We start from the raw sequence: 25,329 nt of genomic DNA, 5'->3' as shown, positions 1-25,329 counted from the left end.
TGTTTCATGGTTATTGGGGTTTGTGATTCCTGCCTACAGAGTTAACTGATATAATCGTTTGTTGGTATTCTTCCCATAATTTATGATTAAAGCCCAGTCTTTGCTTTAGCCTAACTGCTTTTAAGTTGTTATTTGTTTGGTATCTCTATAGAAGGTACAATCTGGGTATGGCTTAGAATAAGTGAGGACTTTGAGTTATGAAAGGACATTGGGAAGGTTCTCCTAAAGATTAGGGGCCAGAAGCAAGACCTGAAATTCCATCTTCTTCCTGTCGTCCTTTCTGTGAGTAAGGGTGCACTTACCAAGTGCCAATTACTTTTCATACATTATCTCATTTAATCTTTATCACAACCCTGTGAGGGTGGTATGACGAAAGAACTAACTTTCCCAGCATTATTCTATTAGGAAATAGTGTGTTTTGGATTTGAAACTATGTCTGAGTGCAGAGTTGACAAACTTTACAATATAAGCTGTTGCCTAGCGTTTTGAAACCACTGCCCTCTTAAGAGGAGTTTAGGGAGTCTATAGCTCATTGGCCTTACCAATTCCCACTTCCACATAGAACTTAGTGATAGGAACAAAAAAACTAATGTTGTAGTGTGAGTTTGAATACGTCATTATTATGTTACAAAACACTGCCCTATAAACTTTTAAAATGCAGCAGTCTTATTATATTTAATTTGATACTGTGTTGAAAGTTACTCAAATGGCATACATTTGTCAAAAAGATTAATGAAGTATCGTTATATAGGCACTTTGGAGGGGTTATATTTACATCTGCTTTGTCAATAAAGGTGTCAACAATTCCTAGTTGAACCATAATAATACATGTATTATAGTCTAGTTTTGAGAGAATTTGGGTTTAAAATAATGTTGATGCAAACATCTATCAGTTTGCTTAGGGGTTAACCAAATGACCCCCAGAAAATTGTAAATAATTATATACTTACCAATAATTAATAATTAGAAAATTGTAAAAATGATAGTTACACTAATTCTAATATTACCAATGTCTTTTTTTAAACTGCAGAAATTTTAATCTTCTTGCTGTGTGTATAGAACATAGGTACTTTTCAGGATAGCCAGACCTCTTAGTAGTGACTGAATTGGAGTTCTTGAAATCCAGAAATATGCTAATTTCTTTTTGTGCAGTGGTAATAATATTCCATAATAATTCACTTGGAATGATTGCTAATAAGAAGCCGTAAGTCATATGTAAGATGAAACTAGAATTGCACTTCGTTTTATCTGTGAGAAATAAAGGACTGACTTGTTACTAACTCAGGTCAGAGAGGATATGCAGTGTAATACTCTCTTGTGATGGTGGGTGGCAGCAGTGCACCACAGCTCCCAGTCAGCTATGTGATCTTGATTTATTTGCTTCCTATATTAGAATGTAAGCTTTTTGTGGCAGAATTAGAATGTAAACTTTCTATTTTATTGCTGTATTTCCTATATCCTGCAGTGATTGGCACGTAGTTAATATTCATCTTATTAAATGAACAAATGAGTGAACTACTTCTCAAATCTTGACATTTCTATTGCAGTCCTTTACTTTTCCACTGCTGTTTAGAACTAGATTCACTATGTTAGTACAAATATAGAACTTCCTGTTGTTGCAGAAAGTTCAGTTAGAGAGTGCTGCTTACACTTTGACATTCCCTTCTCAACCATCTTGAAATCTCTTTCTACAGTCTAGTACTGAGTAAATCTGTCAGCAGTTCCCCATACCATAGAATTAATTAAGTTCAAGCTCCTTAGAATAACCTTTAGAGTATTTACAGTTTCATATAGTTAGAAGTATGTATCTTATTCAGGGTGCATTTAATAGGACAATCAGTGAAACCCACTGCATATATAGCACCCATCTGGTCCATATTGCATTGCTCTTTAGGACTTGGGGGAAAGTGGAACCCATGAAAAAAAGATGATGATTATTTGCTGTGCCACAGAAAAAAGTATTTGTCTCTAGTTGAGGGGTCTCATGTTTTCTGCCAGCATTCATGGCATAATAACAGACCAACTTATTAGCTAATAAGTAGGGTGAAATAAAATCCCAGAGTAGACAGCATTTTCCCATCACACTGAAAGTTCTTTAAAAATCCAAATTTTAAGATCCACATAATATTCCATGGATATATTGCTATTTTTAAATCTCCATATTGAGATAAACTACTCTATTGTTTAATACTTTAATTATTTCCACATTAGTTTGCTGTTATAAAAGACTTTGTAATTTGTAACCTTTGTGTGTAAATACATGTCTCCTTTGATGATTATTCCCTTAGGATTCCTTTCTTAGAAGTGTAAAGGCCCAAGGAAGGAAAGATTGCTTTATTTCTTTTATGCATTAAAGAGATATATTTTTAATTAAAAAATGTAATTAACAATATCAACAAATTTCTTTTTCTTTAGGAGTTACTTCTAAAGGAGGCATATCTGAAATTATTCAATCCAAGCTAAAAGCAGGCATTAATACTACTCCTGCTGATTCAGACACTGGATCTCATTTATCCTTCTCCTCTGAGGACTTTCCTCATTTAGCTGTAAGGTCTCTGCAAGAGAATACTATTGGTCAGCTTACTGATGCTCTCAACCAACAGGCACTGGCAGATAGTCAGCCAACTGAAGGAACTCTAAAAGTTTCAGCTGTTCATGAAATAGCTGACCAGAAGACTGGGATATCAACAGTACTCTCTAGTTCCTACTCACAAAGAGGGAAGCCTAGTATTTTCTACCCACAGGCCTCGCCATATAGTCGTTTAGCTGAGGAGGCTCTAAAAGTTTCATCTGCTCCTGGATCTGCTGAACAGAAGACTGGGATACCTATAGTTTCTCCAACTTCCTACTCATTTAGAGAGAAGCGCGGTATCTTCTACCGAGAAACATGGTCAGACAGTCATCTAACTGAACAGGCCGAGAAAGCTTCAGCTGCTCCTGGATCTGCCGAGCAGAACACTGGTATATCAACAACAACCTCTGCTTCTTACCCACATAGAGAGAGGCCCAGTGTTCTCTACCAGCAGCAGTTGCCAGACAGTCATCTAGCTGGACAGGCACAGACAGATTCAACTGTTAGTGGATTTGCTGATCAGAAGACTGGGGTACCCAAAGAAACCTCTACTTCTTACCCACATAGAGAGAGGCCCAGTGTTTCCTACCAGCAGGAGTTGCCAGACAGTCATCTAGCTGGACAGGCACAGACTGGTTCAGCTGTTCCTGGATTTGCTGAGCAGAAGACTGGGGTACTCACAGCAACCTCTACTTCTTACCCACATAGAGAGAAGCCCAGCATTTTCTATGAACAGGAGTTTCCGGACAGTCATCTATTTGAACATGCACAGAAAGGTTCAGCTGTTCCTGGATTTGCTGAGCAGAAGATGGGGGTACCCACAGCAACCTCTGTTTCTTACCCACATAGAGAGAAGCCCAGTGTTTTCTCTGAACAGGAGTTGCCAGACAGTCATCTAGCTGGACAGGCACAGATGGATTCAACTGTTAGTGGATTTGCTGAGCAGAAGACTGGGGTACCCACAGAAACCTCTACTACTTACCCACATAGAGAGAGGACCAGTGTTCCCTACCAGCAGGAGTTGCCAGACAGTCATCTAGCTGAACAGGCACAAACGAGTTCAGCTATTACTGGATTTGCTGAGCAGAAGACTGGGGTACCCACAGCAACCTCTACTTTTTACCCACATAGAGAAAAACCCAGTGTTTTCTATGAACAGGAGTTCCCGGGCAGTCATGTAGCTGAACAGGCACAGAAGGGTTCAGCTGTTCCTGAATTTGCTGAACAGAAGACAGGGGTACCCACAACAGCCTCTACTTCTTACCCATATAGAGAGAAGCCCAGGGTTTTCTATGAACCGGAGTTGCCAGATAGTCATCTTGCTGAACAGGCGCAGAAGGGTTCAGCTGTTCCTGGATTTGCTGAGCAGAAGACTGGAGTACCCACAGCACCTTCTGCTTCTTACCCACATAGAGAGAAGCCCAGTGATTTCTATGAACAGGAGTTGCTGGACAGTCATCTAGCTGAACAGGCACAGAAGGTTTCACCTGTTTCTGGATCAGCATACCAGAAGTCCAGGATACCAGTAGCACTCCCTAGTTCCTACTCACATAGAGGGAAACCCAGTGTTTTCTACCAACAAAAATGGCCAGACAGTCGTCTAACGGAACAGGCTCAGCACATTTCAGCTCTTCCTGGACCAGTTGACCAGTATACTCAGAGACAAACATTACCTTCTAGTTACTACTCACATAGACAGAATCCCATTATTCTTTATCAGCAGGAGTTGTCAGATAGTCATCTAACTGATGAGGCTCTAAAAGTTTCAGCTGTTCCTGGACCAGCTGACCAGAAGACTGAAACACCAATAGGGTTCTCTAGGCCATATTCACTTGGAGAGAAGCCCAGTATTGTCTACCAGCAGGCATTAACAGATAGTACTCTAACTGAAGAGAGTCTGAAAGTTTCATCTGCTCCTAGACCAGGTGACCAGAAGACTGGTATACTAACAGTACCCACTAGTTCCGACCCACATAGAGAGCAACGCAGTATTTTCTACCAACAGGCTTTTCCTAGTCATCTACCTACAGAGGCTCTGGAAGTTTCAGTTGTTCCTGGACCAGCTGAAAAAAAGGGTGGGTTACAATCAGAAGCCTTTAGTGTGTACTACTCATGTAGAGAGAAGCCCAGTAGTGTCTATCAACAGGAGTTGCCAGATAGTCATCTAACTGAACAGGCTCAGAAAGTTTCAGCTGCTCCTGGACCTGCTAACCAGAAGGCTGGGATATCAACATTACCTTCTACTTCTTATTTACACACAGAAGAGCCCTTTATTTTCTACCCACAGGGCTTACCAGACAGTCAGCTGTTTGAAGAAGCTCTGAAAGCTTCAGCTGTTTCTGGACCAGTTGACCAGAAGACTGGGCTACCACCAACAGTATACTCTACTCACTACTCAAATAGAGAGAAACACATTATTTTCTCCCCACAGGCCTTGCCAGATAGTCATCTACTTGAAGAGGCTCTGGAAGATTCAGCTGTTTCTGAACCAGTTGACCAAAAGACTGGGTTGTCATCAGAACCTTCTAGTTCCTACACACAGAGAGAGAAGCCCATTATTTTCTACCCACACGGCTTGGCAGGCAGCCATGTACCTGAAGAAGCTTTGAAAGTTGCAGCTGTTTCTAGAACAGGTGATCAGAAGACTTGCCTACCAACAGTACCTTCAAGTTCCTACTTACTTGGAGGGAAGCCCATTATTTTCTGCCAACAGGCCTTGCCAGATAGACATCTTACTGAAGAGGCCCTGAATGTTTCAGCTTCTCCTGGACCAACTGACCAGAAAACTGGGATACCAAGAGTATCCTCTATTTCTTACTCTCAAAGAGAGAAGCCTTTTATTTTCTACCAACAGGGCTTGCCAGACAGTCAGCCAAGTGTAGAGGCTCTTAAAGTTTCTTTTGTTCCTGAGCCAGGTGACCAGAAAACCAGGAAACTAGCAGTGACATCTGCTGCTTACTCACACGGAGAAAAGCCTATTGTTTCTTACCAGCAGGAGTTGCCAAGTAGTCATCTAACTCAAGAAGCTCTGAAAGTTTCAGGTGTTACTGGCCCAGCTGATCAGAAGACGGGGCTACTGGCAGTAACCTCTGCATCTGACTCATATAGGGAGAAGCCCATCATTTCTTACCAGCAGGAGTTCCCAGATCCTAATGAAGATGCTTTAAAACTTTTAGGGTCAGCTGACCAGAAAACTAGTCTACGAATTGTGTCCCTTCCTTCCTGTTCACATGGGAAGAGCCCCATCTTTCCTTACCAAGAGTTGCCGGATCTTACTGAAGAAGCTTTGAAACCCTTTGCTCTTCCTGAACCAGCTGACCAGAAGACTGAGATATCAACAGGACCGTCTAGTTCTCACTCACAGAAACAGAGACTCAGGATTTCAGCTGTGATTTTACCAGATGACCAGAAGACTGAATTACCAGCAGCTCTCTGTAGCTCCTACTCATATAAAGAGAAGCCCAAGAATTTAACTGTGATTGGGCCAGATGACCAGACAACTCCATTACTGACAGTTCTTCATAATTCTTATTCTCAGAGAGAAAAGCCCAGTATTTTCTTTCAACAGCAGTTGCCAGATAGGCATCAAAGTGAAGATACTCTGAAGATTTCAACTGTCCCTGAGCCAGCTGATCTGAATTCTGGAATACCAATACCTCTTTCTAGTTCTTATTCACACAGAGAGAAATCTAATGTTTTCTATACAAAGGAATTGCCAGATAAACATCTAACTGAAGATGCAGTGAAGGTTTCAGCAATTCCTGGACCAGCTGCACAGAAAATTGTGTTACCAGTAGCTCCTCCCATTTCTTCTTCACACAGAGAGAAACCAAATACATTCTGTCAACAGGATTTGTCAGATAGACACCTAATAGAAGATTCCTTGATGTTCCCAAGTGGTGTTGGGCAAGATGATCAGATTACTAGGTTATCAACTGTTCCCTCTGCTACTTATTCACATAGTGAGAAGTACAAACTTATTTCAGACCATGTTCAAAGGCTAATAGATAATTTGGGTTCTTCTAATACTGGAATTATCTTAAACAATGTGCCTTTAAATTCCCAGGCTAATGAAAGAGTTGTAATTAATAAGCCAGAATCTTCAGGTTTTGAAGATGTTAGCTCTGAGGAAGTTCAGGATACAGACAGTAATTCCAAGACTCTAAAAGAGATTCGGACACTTTTAATGGAGGCAGAAAATAGAGCACTGAAACGATGCAATTTTCCCTCTCCCCTCGTCCCTTTCAGAGATGTTAGTGATATTTCATTTATACAGTCTAAGAAGGTGGTTTGCTTCAAAGAACCCCCCACTACTAATGAATCTAACGGTGATTTGTCTCAGAGTCAGCCATTCACAGAGGAAAGCCCAAGCAGCAAGTGCATGCAGAATGATACCAGCACACAGACAAACCTGAAATGCCAGACTGGCATTGAAAATTGGGAGTTTAGTTCAACTACAGTTAGCAATCCATTACAGGAAGCAGAAAACAAAGCCACAGTGGCATTTGATGAAACTCTTAGGCAATATAAAGCAGCCAAATCTGTAATGAGATCTGAACCTGAAGGGTACAGTGGACTCATTGGGAATAAAATTGTTATCCCTGTGATGACTATTATTAAAAGTGATTCAAATAGTGATACAAGTTCCTGCTCATGGGACAGTAATTCCTTCGAGTCAGTTTCTGATGTTCTTCTAAACTTCTTTCCATCTGCTTCACCCAAGACAAGTATGACAGGTAGCAGAGAGGAAGAGGGTGTGTCAGAAAGTGATGATGGTGGTGGTAGCAGTGTAGATTCACTGGCTGCGCATGTGAAAAACCTTCTGAAATGTGAATCCTCACTGAATCATGCTAAACAAATACTTAGAAATGCAGAGGAAGAGGAAAGCCGGGTACAAGCACGAGGTAGGAACTGGATAGTTTGTTATAAAGGCAGGTCAGACTTACAGATAGTTTAATAATTTGTTTGGAGTTCTAAATTTATTTTCTTGTAGAACTGTTAGAATGTTTGCACTTTCTACTGGCAGTACAGAATAAGCCCATTTAACAAGTAATGTAGCTAAGTACAGTATTAATAGTGCTACTTTGAGTTTAGGGTCTTAGATTTTGATGTCTGAAGGAAGGTTAAGGAACTAGCTTGGGTTTCCAAAATCCTAAAGCTCCCGTGTTTCCCTTATCCTCCCCATTATAGTATCCTTATTTTGGAGGCAGAAAAAAAACCCAGTTCGCTCTACGTCATGAAACTACATACAGTTTCTCATCCCATTTTCCAATAAAATTCTTGAAGCAGATCGTAATAGACAGTAGAAAAAAATAATCAAGATATTTCACAGTAAAACTTGATGAGAGGCTTAAAGAGAATATTTACTAATCCCATTTATCTCTAATAGTAGAATTATATTAGCAAAGGAAAAACACTTCAAGACAATATGGGGAATGTATTTTGAAGAGCAGTTTATAGGCAATTCAGGCTTACTTGGGGTACTTCCCTTGGGATTAACTGCCTACACTATTCCTTCTATCACTTATGCATATTTTGATTCTGAAAAAAACTCCCAAGTTTTATTTATTATTCTTAAATAACAGTTCTCATGGAAGTAGCAATAACGGTAGCAGGAGCTAATGGGGAGACAAAGTGACTGCCTTGATTGGAAGGAAGATTAAAATAAAAGTGTTTGAATACCATATTTAAAGTGGCCTGTTGGGAGGAATATCTGTAGAATATGGTTTTTAAATATCAGATTTTTCAATGAAATGGAATCCTTAAGAAGTTCTAATGGTTCATCATATGAACGAGAGCACACTTTTTGCTAAGCATTGTCGTAGGTATTAAAAGTTGGATATATTGACTATCATCTGTGCTCTTATAATCTGACAGTTTGCCACTTCTGCCCTGTATTATCTCAAGTGTTTTTATGCTTTCTTTCCAGCTTGGAATATGAAGTTTAATTTGGCCCACAAGTGTGGCTACTCCATTTCAGAATTAAATGATGATGACAGGAGAAAAGTTGAAGAGATCAAAGAAAACTTGTTTGGTCATGGGAGAACAACTGACTTGTCCAAGGTATAGAAGAAATCTAGAAATGAATAGGAAAAATGTGAAATTTTGAAAGGGTAGTGGAATGTGAATCTCTTACCTAGGTACTCCAACTGACTCACTGATAATCTTTGGGTAGAGTGTTAGGGTCTTAATTCTTTGATATTAAGATTTAAGGATTGGATTCTGTAGGTTTTGATTAATTCCAAATTCATCTATGAAAAAAAATGTTCTCCTTAAGAAAATAAGAATGAATTTGCTTATTTTATCAATATATTGTTGTCACCTTTCTTTTCTCTTGAGGGTGATGTCTAGAGGTGCAAATGAAGTCCATTTATTTTCAGATGAATATTCTCTGCTTAAGAACACAGAGCTATAGTAGCTTATGTTTAAATGAATTTCTTTTTAATAGTGCTTATTTTCTTCTTTTGAGAACTTCATGCACAGAAAAGAACATATAAAACATATATATAATTAAGAAAAATAAAAATAATTCCTGTATATTGGCCATACAGCTTGAGCAATAGAATGTTACCAAATACCGTTGAAGTCCTGTGTTTTGCCTTCCCTAGTCGTATTTCCTTAACTTCCTATCCTGACATGTATTGACTTTTTTTGCTGTTCTGGATGACTTTGAACTCTTTAATAGATGGAGTGAATATGCTATATATTCTTCTGAGAATTGTGTTTTTTGTATTAAGTGTTTGAGATTCTTCTGTGTAGATATACATAGTTCTGCTTTATTCTTTTTTATTGCTGTAAGTGTTCCTGTGTATGAATATATCATAGTTTATCCATTCGCTTGTGGATAGGGCATTGGTCTGCTTTTATGAATAGTAACAGGGTATAATAATACCTATCTTATGGCGTTTTGCTCTAGTTTACATGAGATAATGCTTAGTGGTATGTATGATAGCTAGTTAGTTCTCAATTATTGACAGCTTTGTTATTATTAATCCTATAAATATTGGTACAGTTATTATATTCATAGACTTTATGGCCTAATTCATACAACTTCTTAGAAGTTTGTCAGTGATAATAGCATAATCATTTGGCTTTTCTCAGTTTTGGAAAAGTTTTTGAAAAGTATGAATGAAATTGGATTTTAGGTTTATGTATAGCTTGTGAAAACAAAACTTATAATAAAAGGATCATTAGTTGTCTTACCACCCATTGTTTAAAAGTACATATTTTCTCCTGTGATGTACATTTCCTTATTTCTTTAATCTTCTTGTATTCATGTTTTCAGACTCCTCAGCAATCAAACTGCTCTCCTTTGGGTAGACTAGTTTGTATTCTTCTTAAAATAGGGTGTTCTCATTTAGATTAAACATAAAATTTCACTTGTGATCACACCAGTTTGAAACATATTTGGTAATTTTCTTTTTGCTAATGTAGTCTGTGATTTCTAATGGTCACATAACACTATTGCATTTTTTTTTAAACATGAACTGCTGCCCAGATTTCTATTCCCATTTTTTGTGTATGTATAATTTTTTAAAACTCCCCTGTATTTCTTCTTACTGTTTTCATATCAATGTTCAAGCATATTGGAATGATTCTGAATCTAAAATGGGTCATCTGTTATATTAAATATCCTCTCTAGCTTTGTGCCCTGTATATATTTAGTAACTATTTACTAAAATAGTTATTAATAAAAATGTTTACTAAGACATGGTTATGAGGGAAAAAGTCTAAAACTTTTTGAAAAAGATTTTTTAACAACTGGGGTAATTCACCATGCTATCTTTCAGTCCACAATTCACCATCTTACACTTGACTTTCTTTAGTCTGTTTTCTGAGTGATTAGAAACTGTGGTTTGTTTAGTATGACTTGTTCTTAGTGAACTCAAACTGACCACAACTGTGTGTGTACTTTTGGATTCTCTTTTTACTTAAATATATGATCATTTCCCCTTAAAACTTCTCTAAAAGCATAATTTTATGTAGGTATATAATATTCCATTGTGTGAATATAACAATTTAGTCATTCCCCTATTGCTGGAAATTTTTTTGTTGGTTCCTCAAATGCTTACTGGATGCCTAATATGTGCCAGTCTTTGGTCGATATGCCTACAATGTATCACTGAACAAAATAGACAAAAATTCTTCCCTCTTTAAGTTCATATTCAAGTGAGAAGACACAGAAACCAAGTAAGATATATATGTCAGTTGGGGAGATGCCAGGGAGACAAAGCAGAATGGTCAATGAAGGACCTGAGAACAAAATATTTGAACAAATATCTGCAGAAAGTATGAGAGTGAGCCATTTGGGTATCAGTGGCAAGAGCATTAGAGACAGAGCATGTTAAAATAGTGTGTTAAAGGATACTAAGGAGGCCAGTTTGTTTGGTGAGAGAGATTGAAAGAGGAAAGATCAGATTGTGTAAAGCAGTAGTTTTTGTCACTGGTGTTAAATGCCTCCTAAAAGCATATTTTTGGAATTTAATGTGGGTTATTTTGGTCATCACATGATTGAGGATTGCTTCTGGCATGTAGTGGATAGGTGTCAGAGATATTAGAAGTCTCACAATAAAAATTCTCCCATATCACATACAACTTTTGAATGCCTGTCTGTTTATGTAGGTGAAAAACCTGTTATAATTATTTCAGTGTCCATTTCATTGTCAGGTTTCTTCAGGTTTTTTCAATATAGAACATTTCCTCTGTTTTTCTTTTTTCTGTCTTTTGTGACTTTGACATTTTTGAAGAGTATAACCCAGTTACTTTGTGGACTGTCCCTCCAGTTGAGTTTGATGTTTTGTCATCGTTAGATTCAAGTTTGGGTTTTCTGTAGGAATACCACAAAAATGATGATGAGCTTTTCTTGGTGTGTCATATCAGGAGACTTATTATGTTAATTAGTACCAATACTGCTAATGTTAACTTGTACCACTTAGTTAAGGTATGGTATCAATATGGTACATTTACTGTACTTAAGAGTTAATTTTTAAGTGTGTCTTACATATAAATTAATAAGAAATTAATAAGTTTGAGGGAGAGATATATCAGACTATGTAAATATATTGTTATTAAACTTTTACCTACCTTAGCATCTATTGATGATTTATGACTACATCAGTTATTAATAATATAGCTGCAACTTGGAGATTTTTTTTAAATGTCACCATTCCTTCAACACTGATTAATTGGAATCCTATGAATTAGAGGTTTCCATTCTCCCCATATATTTGTATCAGTTTGGAATATTAGATTTTTCTTTTACTCTAGGAGTATAATCTATTGCTACCATTATTTGACACCTAAATTATCCTGCACTTGCTAGTGAGAGCCCTTTTTATTCATTTATTTATTAATTTAACATATCTATACACACACTTAATGAAGGTTTCAAAAGAAAAACAATGTGGTTATTACATTCACCCTTATTATCAAGTCCCCCGCATACCCCATTACAGTCGCTGTCCATCAGTATAATAAGATGCCACAGAGTCCGTATTTGTCTTCTGTGAGCTATACTGCCTTCCCGTGACCCCACACACACCATATGAACTAATCATGAAACCCCACAATACCCTTCTCCCTCCCTCCTCACCTGCCCACCCCCACCCCTCCCCTTTGGTAACCACTCATCCCTTCTTGGAGTCTGTGAGTCTGCTGCTATTTTGTTCCTTCAGTTTTGCTTCATTGTTATACTCGACAAATAAGGGAAATCATATGGTATTTGTCTTTCTCTACCTGATTTATTTCACTGAGCATAATACCCTCTAGCTCCATCCATGTTGTTGTAAATGGTAGGATTTGTTTATTTCTTATGGCTGAATAGTATTCCATTGTGTGTATATACCACATCTTCTATATCCATTCATCTATTGATGGACACTCAGGTTGCTTCCATATCTTGGCTATTGTAAATAGTGTTGTGATAAACATAGGGGTGCATATGTCATTTTGAATCTGAGAGCTTGTTTTCTGTGGGTAAATTCCTAGGAGTGGAATTCCTGGGTCAAATGATATTTCTATTTTGAGTTTTTTGAGGAACCTCCATACTGCTTTCCACAATGCTTGAACTAGTTTACATTCCCTCCGGCAGTGTAGGAGGGTTCCTTCCCCTTTCTCCGCATCCTCGCCAGCATTTGTTGTTGTTCTGAGCTTTTCTATGTTGGCCATCCTAATTAGTATGAGGTGATACGTCATTGTGGTTTTAATTTGCGTTTGCCTGATAATTAGTGATGTGGAGCATCTTTTCATGTGCCTATTGGCCATCTCAATTTCTTCATTGGAGAGCTGTCTGTTCATATCCTCCGCCCATTTTTTAATTGGGTTATATGCTTTTTGGGTGTTGAGGCGTGTGAGTTCTTGGTATATTTTGGATGTTAACCCCTTGTGAGATATGTCATTTGCAAATATATTCTCCCATATTGTAGGGTGCCTTTATGTTCTACTGATGCTTTGCTCTACAGAAGCTTTTTAGCATGATGTATTCCTTTTTGTTCATATTTTATTTTGTTTCCCTTGCCCGAGGAGGTGCATTCAGGAAAAAGTTTCTCATGTTCATATTCAATAAATTTTTGCCTATGTTTTCTTCTAAGAGTTTTATGGTTTCATGACTTACCTTCAGGTCTCTGATACATTTTGATTTTACTTTTGTGTATGCAATTAGACAATAATCCAATTTCATTCTTTTGTATGTAACTGCCCAGTTTTGCCAACACCAGTTGTTGAAGAGGCTGTCATTTCCCCATTGTATATCCATGGCTCCTTTATTGTATATTAATTGGCCATATATGCTTGGGTTTATATCTGAGTTTTCTAGTCTGTTCCATTGATCTATGGGTCTGCTCTTGTGCCAGTACCAAATTGTCTTGATTACTATAGCTTTGTAGTAGAGCTTTGGGGAGCGTAGTTCCCCTGCTTTATTCTTCCTTGTCAGGATTGCTTTGGCTATTCAGGTCTTTTGTGGTTCCATATGAATTTTTTTTTGTATCATTAATCTACAATTACATGAGGAACATTATGTTTACTAGACTCCCCCCATCACCAAGTCCCCCTCACATACCCCATTACAGTCACTGTCCATCAGTGTAGTGATATGCTATAGAATCACTACTTGTCTTCTCTGTGTTGTACAACGTTCCCCGTGCCCACCCCTACATTATGTCTGCTAATAGTAATGCCCTCTCCTTTTTTCCCCCCTTATCCCTCCCTTCCCACCCATTCTCCCCAGTCCCTTTCCCTTTGGTAACTGTTAGTCCATTCTTAGGTTCTGTGAGTCTGCTGCTGTTTTGTTCCTTCAGTTTTTTTCTTTGATCTTATACTCCACAGATGAGTGAAATCATTTGATACTTGTCTTTTTCCACCTGGCTTATTTCACTGAGCATAATACCCTCTAGCTCCATCCATGTTGTTGCAAATGGTAGGATTTGTTTTCTTCTTATGGCTGAATAATATTCCATTGTGTATATGTACCACATCTTCTTTATCCATTCATCTACTGATGGACACTCAGGTTGCTTCCATTTCTGGGCTATTGTAAATAGCGCTGTGATAAACATAGGGGTGCATATGTCTTTTTCAAACTGGGCTGCTGCATTCTTAGGGTAAATTGCTAGGAGCGGAATTCCTGGGTCAAACGGTATTTCTATTTTTAGTTTTTTGAGGAACCTCTATACTGCTTTCCACAATGGTTGAACTAATTTACATTCTCATCAGCAGTGTAGGAGGGTTCCCCTTTCTCCACAAACTCACCAACATTTGTTGTTGTTTGTCTTTTGGACAGTGGCAATCCTTACTGGTGTGAGGTGATATCTCATTGTGGTTTTAAATTGCATTTCCTGGATAAATAGCGATGTGGAGCATTTTTTCATGTGCCTGCTGGCCATCTGAATTTCTTCTTTGGAGAAGTGTCTGTTCATATCCTCTGTCCATTTTTTAATTGGGTTATTTGCTTTTTGAGTGTTGAGGCATGTGAGTTCTTTATACATTTTGGATATTAACCCTTTGTTGGATTATGTCATTTACAAATATATTCTCCCATACTGTAGGATGCTTTTTGTTCTGTTGATGGTGTACTTTTTTTTTTTTTTTTTTAATAATTATTTTTTATTGAATGATGGTGTACTTTTTTGTTACAGAAACTTTTTAGCATGATGTATTCCTTTTTGTTCATTTCTGATTTTGTTTTCCCTGTCTGAGGAGGTGCGTTCAGGTAAAAGTTACTCATGTTTATATTCAAGAGATTTTTGCCTATGTTTTCTTCTAAGTGTTTTATGGTTTCATGACTTACCTTCAGGTCTTTGATCCATTTTGATTTTACTTTTGTATATGGTGTTAGACAGTCATCCAGTTTCATTCTCTTGCATGTAGCTGTCTAGTTTTCCCAACACCAGTTGCTGAAGGGGCTGTCATTTCCCCATTGTATATCCATGCCTCCTTTATCGTATATTAATTGACCATATATGCTTGAGTTTATATCAGGGCTCTCTAGTTTGTTCCATTGATCTGTGGGTCTCTTCTTGTGCCAGTACCAAATTGTCTTGATTACTGTGGCTTTGTAGTAGAGCTTGAAGTTGGGGAACATAAACTCTCCAACTTTATTCTTCCTTCTCAGAATTGCTTTGGCTATTTGGGGTCTTTTGTGGTTCCATATGAATTTTAGAGCTATTTGCTCTAGTTCATTGAAGAATGCTGTTGGTATTTTGTTAGGGATTGCATTGAATCTGTACTTTCTGTCCTTATTTTCTTTGTCTTCTTCTGGTACCTCTATAATGCGAATATTGTTCCGTTTGAATTGGTCACGCAGTTCTCTCAATATTGTTTCATTCCTAGATATCCTTTTTTCTTTCTCTGCCTTTCTTCTTTCTGTTTGTCCTCTATAATTTCTATTCCATTTACCATCTCTTCTACTACATCTAATCTGCTTTATAATCTCTCCATTATATGTTTTATTTTAGGTACGGAATTTCTTAATGATCAAATTCCATTCTAAATTCATCCCTAAGTTCTTGAATATTTTTCTGTACTTGCATGAGCATGTGTATGGTTTTTATTTTGAAATCTCAGGAAAATTGGTGAGTTCAGTTTCTCTTGGCCCTTTTTCTTGTGTTTGTGAGATTTTGGTTTGAACAAGGTTCGTTTGACGTTTCGTATTTGTATGTTGTGCTCTGTAGTGCCTAGCCTCTGGAGCTGCTCAGCCCCTGGAGTAATGTCAGGGGTTGCACAGGAGAGACACTGGTTTCTGGGGGGAGGAAAGAGCTGTTTCCTGCTTCACAGCTGCAGTGCCTCTCTCCACTGTCAGAACCAGTGGGCTGAGCACACAGGTGTAAGCCTCTGTGCTTTGTGTTTCTAGCTGCCATAGGTAGGTCCTCACTCTGCCTGGCCTTACCCCAGGGCAGGGACTGCCAGTTTGCTAGCCAGTGCCAGCAGGCCAGGTGGAAGTCACAGCAGGCTGTGTATCACAGTGTGAAGCATTGGAGCTGAGTAGCCAGCCAGGGGGATGAAGCGCCTGAAGCTCCTGAAAGTTCCCATCCTGCTGGGCAGAGCACTCCCAGACAAACTTGTCCATCTATGCCTTCTCCCGAGCAGCAAGCTTCGTGTAATCTCCACCCCTTCAGCAGCCCTTTCACTGCTAGGAAGCCTGTCAGACTGCCTGCCTTTCCTTTGTCCCAGATTGGCTGGATGTGGATCCCTGTCCTCCACAAATGGCTGGAATCTCAGTCTCTCCAAGTATTCCGCTTTTCTTAGCTTTCCAACCCCACTCATCTCCAGAGCACCATGCAATATAGGTTTGTGCTCCCAAAGCAGATCTCCAGGGCTGGGTGTTCAGCAGTTCTAGGCTTCCACCCTCTCCCCGCTCAATTTCTCTTACTCCTGCCGGTGAACTGGTTTGTGGGAAGGCTTGGTTCTCGCCACATCAAGGCTTTGGTATGTTACCATTTTGTGAGGTCTTCCCTTTTCTCCAGGTGCATGCAGTCTGGTGCAGCCTTCTTTCCGTTGCTCTTTTATAATTAGTTGTATTAACTACATTTTCGTATTATACATGGTTTTGGCAGGAGGCCTGTGTCTTACCTCTTACGCTGCCATCTTTAATCTCCCCAACCTGTTCTAGTGAGAACCCTTTTAAGCTGGCTTCTGTCTGTTTGATATGTCCTCATTCTTTCATCACTCAGTCACTTTCTGTGCAAGAAGATATTCCAGGTAAATCTTGTATTTTCTCTTCACTATCACTAGGGTCAGCCATTTCTCCAAGGGACCCTGATTCCTTCTAACAGAGAGTATATTTAGAAACCAAGAGAGGGGTGCTTATGATACTGCAATGCCATTGTTTTTAGGCTCTCTCAGTAGATAGTTTGTATACACTCTACACTCTTGTCAGTTTTCTATATCAATATTAAAAACCATGAGAACTGTGCATTTACACTGGTATATCCAGTTCCATTTCAGTACCTTAGGGTTATTTTAGCATTTCCCCTTTCTATATTTGTAACTCACTTTACTGATAATGAGAAATCTGTCTCCTATTATCCTCAATATATTTGGTTGCTTGCTCAAACTTCCCTGTATGTTCCTCTCTTGGCTCCAGTGTTCATCGTGGCTGCAATATTTATTTGCATTTAATTCCCAGACCCCACTTCCAACCTGTAAGTTTTATATGTAAACCATTATTATCATACCATTTCAGATCTTTTTTAATTGGGTAAACTAGGTAAAGGGAGAAAAATTGGTGAGAATATTTGATATCTTAATCTGAGTGATGGTTACATGAGTATATACATGTCAGATTTCATCAAACTATACACTAAGTAAGATTCATGCATTTTATTTTAAAAAATTTAAATGTCTATTTTAATTTGTTCCAAAAATATTAGGATATTTTCAGTATGTTGAAAGAATAACTGTCTACCTAGAATTCTATGTACAGTGGAAATCCATTTCAAGAATAACACAAAATAAAAGTGATTTTTGTAAAAACAGATTTTCAACATTCAACACTTACTAAAAGAAATGCTAAGTGGTGTACCTCAGATTATAAGAAAATGATCCCAGATGAAAAATTTGTGATGCAAACAGGATTAAATAGCAAAGGAGATGTAAAGTAAGTATGCAGATGTAACCAAATACAACTGTGCCAAACAAAAATAGGATCTTCAGGGCTGATATAAAACATGGTATAAAACTAAATGACAACAATTTCTTTTAGACTGGAAGTTGTTTAAATGAAGTTAAATATTTCTAAGGTAATTAGTTGTTGAAGGAGAAGGTAGACATATTGTTTACTTTAAATGAATCAGTATATGTATTGTAATTTCTGGGATAACTGTGTCACCTATATCATTCTCAAAGTTAATTTGAGGTGGGTCATAGACCTTAATGTGAAATATAAAATTACAAAGCTTCTTGAAAAAAATCCCTTAACAATGTGGGGGTAGGCAGATTTCTTAAACAGGATACAAAAAGATACTAACCATGAAAGGCAGGATTATTAAATTGCTTATCATGAAAATTAAAAATGTTTGGTCATCAAAAGGCACTGTGAAGAGTGAAAAGTCAAGCTGTTAAGTGGAAGAGGGTATTTTCAATACATTTATTGTAAGAACCCCTACAAATCACTTCTTCCTCCCACAAGACTGCAGTGGCTGCCTCACAAATGAAGATATCCAAGTGTCCAATAAGCGTTTGGTAAGATTCAGTGTCATTCCTTATTAGAATAATGCAAATTAAAACTATAATAAGAGACTACTTCAAACCAGAGGGACTAAAAGTAAAAGCAGAACAATGTTAAATATTGGTGAAGTTGTAGATAAACTGAAATAGTCATGCATTGCTAACAGGAGGGTAAATTGGTACAATATTCTTAGAAACTAATTTAACATTATCTAATACAGGTAAACATATGCCTGTTCTAGGAAACTTCAGTTCTGCTTCTAAGTGTGTACTAAAGAGATATCAGTGTATATGTTCCCCAAAAGACATGGACAAAAGTAGTAGCTAAAAACTGAAAACAATGTGCATGTCTATCAAGAGTAGGATAAATCAGTCATTTATGATTTATTTGTACAGAAGAATCTGTTATTTTATTTTAGCAGTAAAAAAGAACAGACTATTGCTGGCTCAGCAGTACTGAAGAATTTCATATTATGTTTAGCAAAATACAGAGAAGAGTAATACTGAATAATTCAATTTATGTGAAATTCAAAAACAGGCAAACTAAAGGTGAAAAAAGGTAAGAACAGTAGTTAACCTTGGTCAGGCCAGGTGTGTGGTATTGACTGGGAGGAGGCATAAGATGTCTACTCAGGTATAGGAGGTGTTACAGAGGTGTTATATATATCTGTATCTGGGAAACATTTACACAGCTGTAAAAGGACATGTTTGTTGCTTCAAGAGTTTTTGCATTTATGAATAAAATTGCTGAAACATCCTTATGCAGGCTTTTGTATGAGCATAAGTTTTCAGCCTCTTTGGTTAAATATCAAGAAACACAAATGCTACATTGTATGGTAAGTTTTATAAGAAACCACCAAACTGTCTTACAAAGTGGCTATTCCATTTTGTCTTCCTACAAATAATGAATCAGAGTTTCTGTTGCTCCACATCCTCATCAGCATTTGTTATTGTCAGTGTTCTGGATTTTGGCCATTGTAATAGGTGTATATCAGTGTGTTAATGTTTTATTTAGTTTGCATTTCCCTAATGACATGATGTGGAGCATCTTTCATATGCTTGTTTTCTAGCTGTATCTTTGGTGGAATATCTGGTAACATCTTTGACCCATTTTAAAATCGGATTATTTTCTTGTTGACTTTTAAGGGTTCTTTGTATATTTTGATAACAATTCTTTACCTTTCAATAAGAACCTTTTGCAAGTCTTTTCTCCCTGTTTGTCTCTTGTCTTCTCATTCTTTTGATATTTTCTTTCATAGAACAGACTTTTTAAACTTTTAGTTGTAAAAAATTACCAGCTTATCAATGATTAGTTTCAAGGATTGAATCTTTGGTGTGCCTAAAAAGTCATCACCATACCCAAGGTCATCTAGGTTTTCTCTTATGTAACCCTCTAGGAGTTTTATAGTTTTGTATTTTATACATTGTTCTGTGATCCAGTTTGAGTTAATTTCTGTGAAAGGTTTAAAATTGCTATCTAGGTTCATTTTCTGTATGTGGGTGTCCAATTCCAGCACCATTTGTTGAAAAGACTGTCTTTGCTCCATTATATTGCTTTTGTTCCTTTGTCAGAACAGTTGACTATATTTACATGGTTGTATTTCTGGGTTCTGTTCTGTTACAGTGATATATTTGTTCTTTTCACCAATACCACACTGTCTCGATTACTGTAGCTTTGTACTAAGTCTCAGAGTTAGGTAATGCCCACCAGTTTTGTTCTTTAATATTCTGTTGGCCATTCTAGGTATTTTGCCTCTCTGTATAAACTTTATTTTTACTTATTTTTTTTTTGAAATATAGTTGATATAACTCCATATAAACTGTAGGTAATCAGTCTGTCAATATCCACAAAATAACTTGCTGGGATTATGTCTGGGATTTGCATTGAATCTGTAGATCAAGTTGGGAGTAATAATATGAAGTTGGGAGGGTTCACAATATTGAGTCTTCCTATCTAAAAACATGGAATATCCTTCATCTATTTAATTCTTTGATTTCTTTCATCAGGATTTTGTAGTTTTCCCCATATAAATGTATACCTGTATTGTTAGATTTTTATGTAAGCATTTCATTTTTGGGGGGTGCTAATATAAATGGTACTTGTTTTTAATTTCAAATTCCGCTTGTTCATTGCTGGTATGCAGAAAAGGAATTGACTTTTGTATGTTAACCTTGTATCCTGCAGCTTGCTATAATTGCATATTAGTTCTAGGAGTTTAAAAAATTCTTTCAGATTTTCTATGTAGGTGATCATGCCATCAGCAAACAAGGGCAATTTTATTGCTTCCTTCTCAATCTGTATACTTCTTATTTCCTTTACTTGTTGCATTAGGTAGAAATTCCAGTGTGATGTTGAAAAGGAGTGGTGAGATGGGGTATCTTTACCTTGTTCCTGATCTTTGTGGGAAAGTTTCTAGTTTTTCACCATAAAGTATATTAGCTGTAGGTTTTTTTGTAGATATTCTTTATCAAATTGAAGAAGGTCTCCTCTGTTCCTAGTTTACTGATTTTTTTTTTCTCATGAGTAGGTGTTGGATTTTGTCATACCTTTTCTGCATCTACTGCATATATAATCATGTGATTTTTCTTTTTTAACTTGCTGGTATGATGGAACATTAATTTCAAATGATGAACCAGTCTTGCACATCTGGGGTAAATCCCACTTGTGTGTGGTGTATAATTCTTTTTATACTTTGTTGCATTTGATTAATATTTTTTTGAGGATTTTTGTGCCTATATTCATGAGAGAGATTGGTGCATACTTTTTTTCTTTCTTTCTTTCTTGTGATGTCTTTGGTTGTGGTATTATGGTAATGCTAGTCTCATAGTATAAATTAGGAGGTATTCCTTCTGCTACTGTCCTCTGAAAGGGATTGTAGGGAATTGGTGTAATTTCTTCCTTAAATGTTTTGTAGAATTCTCCAGTGAACCCAACCGAATCTAGTACTTTCTGTTTTGGAAGGTTAGTTATTGATTCAGTTTCTTTAGTAAATTTATGCCTATTCAGAATGTCTTTTCCTTTTTGTGGGAGTTTTGGCACATTGTATATTCCAAATAATTAATTGGTCCATTCCATTTGGATTATCAAATTAGTGGGCATATGGTTGGACATTATCCTTTTGATGTTCATAGGATTTGTAGTGATGCCCGCATTCATTTTTTGTATATTAATAATTGATGTCTTCTTTTTTTCTTAGCTTCTGGTTAGAGACTTACCAATTTTGTTTATCTTTTCAAAGAAACAGATCTTGGTTTTGTCAATTTTTCTTTTGTTTTCATACTTTCAATTTCATTGATTTCTGCTCTAATTCTTATCTCTCTGCTTTCTTTGTAATTGATTTTCTCTTCTTTTTCTAGTTTCCTAAGGTGGAAACCTCTGTTACTGATTTTAGATCTTTCTTTTCTAATTTTTGCATTCAATGCTATAAATTTCCTTCTATGTACCGCTTTTATTGCCTCATAATTTTTTGTAAGTTGTGTTTTCTTTTCCGTTTAGGTTAATATAAATTTAAATTTCTCTTGAGGTTTCTTCTTTGATTTGTGCTTTATTTAAAAATACTATGTTTAATGCGCATATTTTGGAATTTTACAGTTATCTTTAGATGATTTCTAGTTTAATTCCATTGTGGTCTAAGAGCACATTGTATGTTTTATCTTTCAAATTTCTCAAGATGTGTTTTATGGCACAGAATACCATATTTTGAACAAACTACTTCTGTTAGATTAATTATGAGTGAAGAGAAAAGGGTTTACCCTTTTCATTTATTTCTTCTTTGATTTTCTTCCTTTGTGTAGATTGGGGTTTCTGTCCTACATTTTTCTCTTCTCTAAAGTACTTCCATTAACATTTGTTGCATGGTAGGTTTACTAGCAACACATTTCCTCTATTGTTTATTTGTCTGAGAAAGTCTTTATTTCTCTTTCAGTCTGAAGGATAATTTCATAGGATATAAATTCTCAATTGGTGGGTTTTCCCCTCTCAACACCTTAAACATTTCACTCTATTCTTCCTTGCATGTTTCTGAGGAGAAATCAGATATAATTCTTTGTTCCTATATAGATGGGGTAATTTTTCCCTCTGTCTTCTTACATGATTTTTTTCTATGTCTTTGATTTTCTGTACTTTGAAAATGTTATACCTAGGCATAAGGTTTTTTTTGGTATTTATCCTACTTGGTATTCTCTGAATTCCCTGGATGTGTAGTTTGGTATCTGATGTTAATTTGGAGGAAATTTTATGCATTGTTGTTTCAAATATTTCTTTCCTTTCTTTTCTTTCTGGTATGCCCACTGTAACATTTATACATTTTCCCAGAGTACTTTGATTTTTTTTTTTTTTCTTCCAGTCTTTTTTTTCTTTGCTTTTTGGTTTTGAAGGTTTCTTTTGAGATATGCTTAAGCTCAAAATTCTTGTCTAGGTCATACCAGTCTATCAATAAGCCCATCAAAAGCATTCTTCATTTCTGTTAAAGCATCTTTGATATATAGCATTTCTTTTTTGTTGTCTCAGGATTTTCATTTCTCTAGTTAAATTGTCCTTATGTTCTTGTTTGCTCGCTACTTTATCCATTAGAGCCCTTAGCATGTTAATCACAGTTGTTTTAAATTCCTGGCCTGGTAATTACACTGTCCCTGACATGTCTGGTATTGATGCTTGCTCTTTGTTTTAAAATAGTTTGTTTCATAGTATGCTGTATTGTGGAGCTTGTAGGTGGTTTACTAAATTAAGAATATGCAAATCATGACCTGCTGAATGAGGAGGCACGAGCCACCCATATGAGGCTGGCAGGTAGCTCCTCAGCATCCAAGTTCCCACTTTGGGGACCTGAAAAATCTGGAATTGTTTTGATTAAAGGTTCAGTTTTAATATACTCACACGAAGGAATTAAAAGTCACATGATTTATTACTTGCAGATCCCAGAAGTGGTTTGGGGCTGTGGAGCACAGTGAGCACAGGAAGGGCAGTCCTCTGTCCCAGGTCACAAGCAAGCAGCAGAGGGAGAGGAGAGTAGTGAGCACCTATTACTTACAAGTGGTTGGGGCAGAGGTCACTAACTTCACTCGGGTTCAATTCTAAGTGGTTATTTTAAAAGGTGCCCAGGAAAAACAGAGCTTCTGGTGAGAATCCTAAGCTCAGGTCCTTATCTAACTGTCCAGACTCTGGATGTGAGCAGGGTTGTCTTACTGAAAAATGCCTGGACAGCAACTCAAAATGGCTGTTTTCTCACCACAATTGACTCTGTGATGCCTTGGCATTGGTCTGTAGGAAAAATCCTGGGCACTGTGTGGATGGTGGAGATGTGTGAAACCACTGGCAGGGTTTCGGTCACTCAGTGACCAACCGTTTGAGCAAAGCAAAAATGCCAGTCAACAAATATCTGTAGCTAAATGATAGTTTGAAATCCTGTCCATAACCATTCCCCTATTTGTTGGGGTCCAGCCAAGAAAAGAGAGTCCATGGATAAGGTTAAGGTAGGTATTTGGCCAAAAACTTGGATGAGATTTTGAAATATTTAATCATGGGGTGCCACGATGCCTCTGTCATGGGTTAGAGCTGGTTCTCCAAGCTCAACACCCCGGTCCCAAAACACTGACAGGGTGGGCCCAGTAGCCAACTTCTCTTTCTGCCATTAATCTAGGGTAATTCTCCTTGGCCCCCAATACGTGATAGCTTGCACCCTTGGTCCCTGCCTGGGGGGAAGAGGCACAGCCCTGCCTTCCTAGTTAGCTCAGCTTGGCTCAGTGCTGGTACTTTCGTATACGATTATAGCCAATCACCTTCAGACCTAACACCTAGTGGGGTCTCATTTGTAGCCTCATGGGAAACTCACCTCAGACCCGGGTCTGCTAGTCTGTCTCTGTAGGGGAGTCTGACCTTTTCCACTACCAACAGTTTAGGGTGGGGATCCGCAGCAACACCTGGCAGCATCAATGTAGCAATCCCACAGAACACAGCAAGCAGTGGTTCCTTCCCAGAGAGATTGAGCAGCCAGAGGGGAAGTTAGTAAGCTGGCTGCAACTAAAAAGTATCTTATGGGGGTGCAGACTGTCCACAATTCTATCCTGGTTACCAGTTGTTTTGGGGGCCCATGGCTGTTGTATTAAATTGGGAATATGCAGATTACGATCTAAATGAGGAGACACAAGCCACCCACACAGAGCTGGCAGGTAGCTGTTCCTGTTTTGGGGAATGGAAAACCTGGGGGTTGTTTTCATTTAAGGTGCAGTTTTAATACACTCACACAAAAGGAGTGAAGTCACAAGTTTTACTACTTATAGTTCCCAGAAAGCAGGGTTGGGTAGCATATGGCACAGCAAGCTAGGTGAAGGGCAGTTCTCTGTCCCGGGTCACAAATGAGCAGCAGATAGAGAAGAGGGTAGCAAGCAAACATCTATTAATTATGAGGTGGTTGGGGTGAAAGTCACTGACTTTTCTTGGGCCTAATTCTCGTTATTTGAAAAGGTCCCTGGGAAAAGCAGAGCCAGAGCTTCTGGTCCTTATCTAACTGTCCAGACTTTGGGTGTGAGCAGAGCTGTCATTTCTGTAAAATGCCTGGGCAGCAACTCAAAATGGCTGTCTTCTCATCACATATGCCTTATAATTTTTTCTTCATAGGAGATTATGATGTATCAGGTAAAAGGAACTGTTGTAAATAGGCCTCTAGTGAAGTCGTGGTAGGGTATGTATTGAAGGAGGAAGTATTCTGTAGTCTGTGATTATATCTCACTCTTTTAGTGAGCCTATACTGTGAACTTCAGTGTTTCTCAGCTTTTTTTCTTTTTCCCCTACATGGGACAGGATAGCTAGAGTGGGCTGGAGTTGGGCATTTCCCTTCTTCCATGTGGAAGAGCTGACTGGACCTGGGAGGCTTTTTTCACCCAGGTCAGTTAGGCTTTGAAAACAACCCCAGCAGATTAGGCTCTGGTTTACTAATTACCCTCAAGGGCAGGCCTTATTAAAAACAGAGTACTTTGGCATATTTTAAAACTTTTTTTTCTCCTATGCCTACTGAAAGCATGCAGGTTTTTTTTTTCTTTCCAGTATTTACTGTGAGAACTTGGTCAAGCTTGCAGAGGTAAAACTTACAAAATGTTAG

General features: G+C 37.7%; 1 protein-coding gene across 9 annotated transcripts in view; it reads left to right on the top strand.

The window, feature by feature from the left end:
* The window catches only part of ALMS1 (ALMS1 centrosome and basal body associated protein), a 198,418-nt gene that overhangs the window by 49,732 nt on the left and 123,357 nt on the right, over positions 1–25,329 (top strand). For all 9 annotated transcript variants that reach the window (XR_008995797.1, XM_036930659.2, XM_036930658.2 and 6 more), the window contains 2 exons: positions 2,416–7,476; positions 8,502–8,635. Coding sequence is in view for 8 of the 9 variants with exons in the window: in XM_036930659.2 (XP_036786554.2) it covers positions 2,416–7,476; positions 8,502–8,635 (5,195 nt within the window). In the remaining variant the exon portion in view is untranslated. The remainder of the gene's footprint in view (positions 1–2,415; positions 7,477–8,501; positions 8,636–25,329) is intronic.

The sequence above is a fragment of the Manis pentadactyla genome, chromosome 2 (genome assembly GCF_030020395.1).
Source record: "Manis pentadactyla isolate mManPen7 chromosome 2, mManPen7.hap1, whole genome shotgun sequence".
In the NCBI taxonomy this organism is placed as follows: Eukaryota; Metazoa; Chordata; class Mammalia; order Pholidota; family Manidae; genus Manis; species Manis pentadactyla.
This window is presented reverse-complemented; position numbering and strand designations above follow the sequence as displayed.